The sequence below is a fragment of the Hippoglossus stenolepis genome, chromosome 8, assembly GCF_022539355.2.
Source record: "Hippoglossus stenolepis isolate QCI-W04-F060 chromosome 8, HSTE1.2, whole genome shotgun sequence".
NCBI classification, from domain to species: Eukaryota; Metazoa; Chordata; class Actinopteri; order Pleuronectiformes; family Pleuronectidae; genus Hippoglossus; species Hippoglossus stenolepis.
This window is the reverse complement of record NC_061490.1, coordinates 2,145,044-2,148,976: the sequence shown is the minus strand read 5'-3', so window position 1 is coordinate 2,148,976 and position 3,933 is coordinate 2,145,044. Positions and strand designations below refer to the sequence as shown.

Genomic DNA, 3,933 nt, shown 5'->3' with positions numbered 1-3,933 from the left:
CATGGCGTCAGGGAGAGGACTACTGGGCATACCAACGAGCTGCAGAGAAACTTCTTGTTCTCAAACATATTTTCCTGAGGAAAGGAGCTGACGGAGCCACCGGACAGCCCACCTCCACTGCCCTGACACTGAATGGCATTCCCCAAATGTGACTTGGCAGTTCTAATCAAATGATTTAGCACATTAAATCAACCTTTCCCCCTTTAATCAGATTATGTGTGTGCACTGCGCAGCATCGCCACAGCATACAGTATACCTTAACCTATTAATATGACCAACCTTGTGTCAGTGATTTCCCTTGCGATGGGAACAGTATCATGTTAATTATCACAACCATCTGGTCCGAGCTGTGAAAAAAAATGTTTCTCTTCCTCTCGCAGATTTGTACCTGTCAATCAAAGCTGGCTTCAAACAAGCCACTGGGGCTCAGGAACGACAGAGAAGAACCATGCTCCAGTCTCAGAGGATTTAGGAGTGGCGTTAAATTAATCTTCAGCTGGCAATTTGGCTCCCCTCTCCCACTATGTTGTTGCTCTTAATTTTGGTTCTGGGTTCCTAATATGGCCAGTAAATTATATTTATGTATGTTTAGCTCAGTAATTTTAGAGAGTGTGGGATTGCTTCATTATTAAACATCTAATAAGCTTCAATGTTATTTTACTTGTGCTTTGTTTTGAACTTGTATAACAGAAACAGACACACACACATACACACACACACACACACACACACATACACACGCATGTAAATATGCAAAGTTTGTTTCATTCTGATATGTGTAAGAGTTTTTCTTTGTTTTGAATAGGTCATCATGCTCTCATTTCTTAAAAGGGTGTGTGTGCTCAGTGTGACAGGGCTGAGATAATGAAATGATTCACTGTTTACGACTATCGCTATCCAATGACATCACCATGTTTGGATCATGACCAAAGCTGAGTGCGAGGAAGAGAGGAAAATAATAATAGAAAGAAAAAACTAACTTTAGCCACCAGAGGAGGGGAGGAAGCGCGGGAAGAGACAAAGTGAGTGAGCTTGCAAGACAGATGCTCTCCTCAAGGTGAACCACCGCTGACCCGTCTGCCACATAAATTATTCTGTAGTTTCAGACTCCATTCCAAAGTTGTGGAATTGGGTTACAAGATAATTTCACAGGCCACTTGCTTGTCTTCCTTGGCAGTCCAACTGGCTAATTGAGAGCAGTGATTTCCAGTTTGGGCAACTATTCAGAACATGGCAGTCAAAATCTGAATGATTTGAAGGCTCTCTCTGTCTCGCTCTCTCTCTCGCTCTCGCTCTCTCTCCCCCCCTTCTCTTTTTAATATTCAGAATATTTTTTCTTGTCCATAGGCAAACTAATTGTAGCCAAGAGAAGCCGCTGACAGTCTGATTGACAGTTTATTAAATATTGATAAATAAACAGAGCGGAAAAAAGAGCAGTTTCTCTTACTGGAGATACAGTGTGTGCCAATTTGAATATATTTTACAATAAAGGGTTGAACACATTTTCAAGTAGGCTCAGAGAATTTACACCAGGCTCTTATACACTGTGTAATAGCTTTGAATAGATTGTATGTTTAAAATAAAACATTATAATTATTTCTGCTTTTTAGTCAAGAGGTCAAGTGATGGTACAGTTATGGCATCTCGATTCACATCACATCTCAGGGTGCATCATGGGAGAATGAGCAGCCAACAAGCAGCTGGCGTACTATATTTGACCAATATGGGATTATTATAATTATATTTTTTTGGTGACATGTATAGGATCATATGAAATATTAAACTACCCAGGGCTCTCTTCTTTTTTGCATTAAACATTAAAATACCACGTGATCATTTTAAAGCAGCTTCTAGTGGCAGCAGGGTCATTCAGAAAAATGAATAAAAAATACAGTTTCTGTAAAATAAAAGGGACCAATGGTAATAGATCATTTTTATTGGGTTTTATCCTGGTGATCAGTGTGTCCATCTCTGTTCATATGTACCCAAAACACAACAAAGCAAACATGTGGGTGCTAATTAAGGGCGACGCTAATTAATAATAAGTGGACGACAAAGTAATTGTGGATCAAGTGAAGTTCACCAAGCCGCGGCTACGGTACCCGGGGAGGAACAAACCTTATCTTCAAACAAAAGCGCGAAACGCTTTCACCTCCCCAGTCAGTCCGTGCGGATCCGTGCGTCGAAGTGCAGCCTCATCACGCGGGGACACGGTGCACCGAGAAAGAGAGAGAGAGAGAGAGAGGCAGAGAGAGAGAGAGAGAGAGAGAGAGAGAGAGAGAGAGAGAGAGGGTGTGTGTGTGAGAGGGAGAGAGAGAGAGAGAGAGAGAGAGAGAGAGAGAGAGACAGAGAGAGAGGGAGAGAAAGATAGAGAGAGAGAGAGAGAGCCGGAGCCAGAGAGACGAGAAAGATAAAGGAAAGACAGACGGAACGATAGACTTGTGCGTAAAAAGTACTGGTGCCCCCTTCTTCTTCCTCTTCTTCTCCTTCTTCCTCTTCTTCTTCTTCCTCCTGTTCTTCCTTTTCCTTACTCAATTTCCATCAGAGACAAAAACAAAGCCCCAAACCGGCTGCTTGGATGAACCAAAACCTATCGATCTGTCAGTGCTACACCTGGATTCAGTGAGCAGCCGCACAGCAGGCATGTCCCGAAGGAAGCAGAGCAACCCCAGGCAGATCAAACGTAAGTTACTTTTTTTCTTTTACCGTTGTCTCCCTCGATACGCGGCGTTTCCAGGCTCATTGGAGTTTGCGCAATATAGTAACGATAGTGACCACACTGGTGGAGCCGAGTGAGCCGCGCTCAACTACCGCCACTCATGTGCCGCCTGTCACGGTCCACACGCTCCGGTCTCCCTCCGCAGATCTCCTCTGTGCTCCGTGTGAGTGTGTGAGTGTGTGTGTGTGTGTGTGTGTGTGTTTGACGAGGTGATGTATGCAGTCCAGATCCCACGGTGCTGCTGGCTGAAAAGTTTCCCCCCTGCTGCCAAGTTGTAACTAAAAATATGACAAAGTTATTTGTTTATTTGGTCGGAGTCACTCTATTGTCGTTTCAACGCGAAACGGTGCACCAGTGCATCACTTAGTGTAAAGACTCGCGATTCTAAATGACAGGCCAGTGCAATAAAGAGCGAAGCTGCACGAGCAGGCCGGGTTGTTTCTGAATTCTATTGATTTATATTTAATGTTTTTATTTGTGGGATTCAGACACACGTGTTCTCTCTCTCTCTCCCTCTCTCTCTCTCACACACACGCACACCAACTCCTTCAACTCCTGTTTTTTTTCCCCACACACACACACACACACACACTGGATGGCAGGTGTGTGTACATACACACTTTCTCCAAACTTTACAATATAGCCTATAAAAAGCAGATGCTACATATTGATTTATATGTGTGCCTCATGCTACTGCAGGGAATAAAGAGCATCTGTTTTTTAATATTAATTTTGATTTAAAATGTTGTTGAACTGCTCTGTGGGAGGAGTTCATCTTTCCTCTCAGCAACACAGCTGCTTCTCAAAATATAGATGGAAATTTAGACGTCTCTCCCCCAGAAATGTATAATGCATTATTTGTTTTTAATGCAGAGTTATTTTTTTAAAGAAGTGTAACCTCATGGCCTGCATTCATTCAAAAGTGTGTCATATCCACACTGATGAATAGATTTTTTTAATCAAATGTTTTGCACAACTTTTAATAATGCAAATGATTTTAACAAGCCTTTAGCACATCAATAAATATGTGGGGATTTGCACATACACACCCACACCCACACACGTTCAGATTTCAAATTGCATGTACAGTGCGTGTGTTCAGTTAGTCCACAGTGCTGCTGCTGATGGGAGGCTGAAAGCAGGCTGTGGTTAGTTTGGGTCGAAATATCAAAAATCACACTACGTGCAGCAGTGTATAGGATGTCAGTGTCATC

General features: G+C 42.7%; 1 protein-coding gene across 2 annotated transcripts in view; it reads left to right on the top strand.

Moving 5' to 3' along the window:
- Nucleotides 1-2,284: 2,284 nt before the first annotated feature.
- Nucleotides 2,285-3,933, top strand: part of zfpm2a (zinc finger protein, FOG family member 2a) — a 117,312-nt gene continuing 115,663 nt past the window's right edge. For both annotated transcript variants that reach the window (XM_035164379.2, XM_035164378.2), the window contains exon 1: nt 2,285-2,683. In XM_035164379.2, coding sequence (XP_035020270.1) covers nt 2,644-2,683 — 40 coding nt within the window. In that variant the 5' untranslated portion in view covers nt 2,285-2,643. The remainder of the gene's footprint in view (nt 2,684-3,933) is intronic.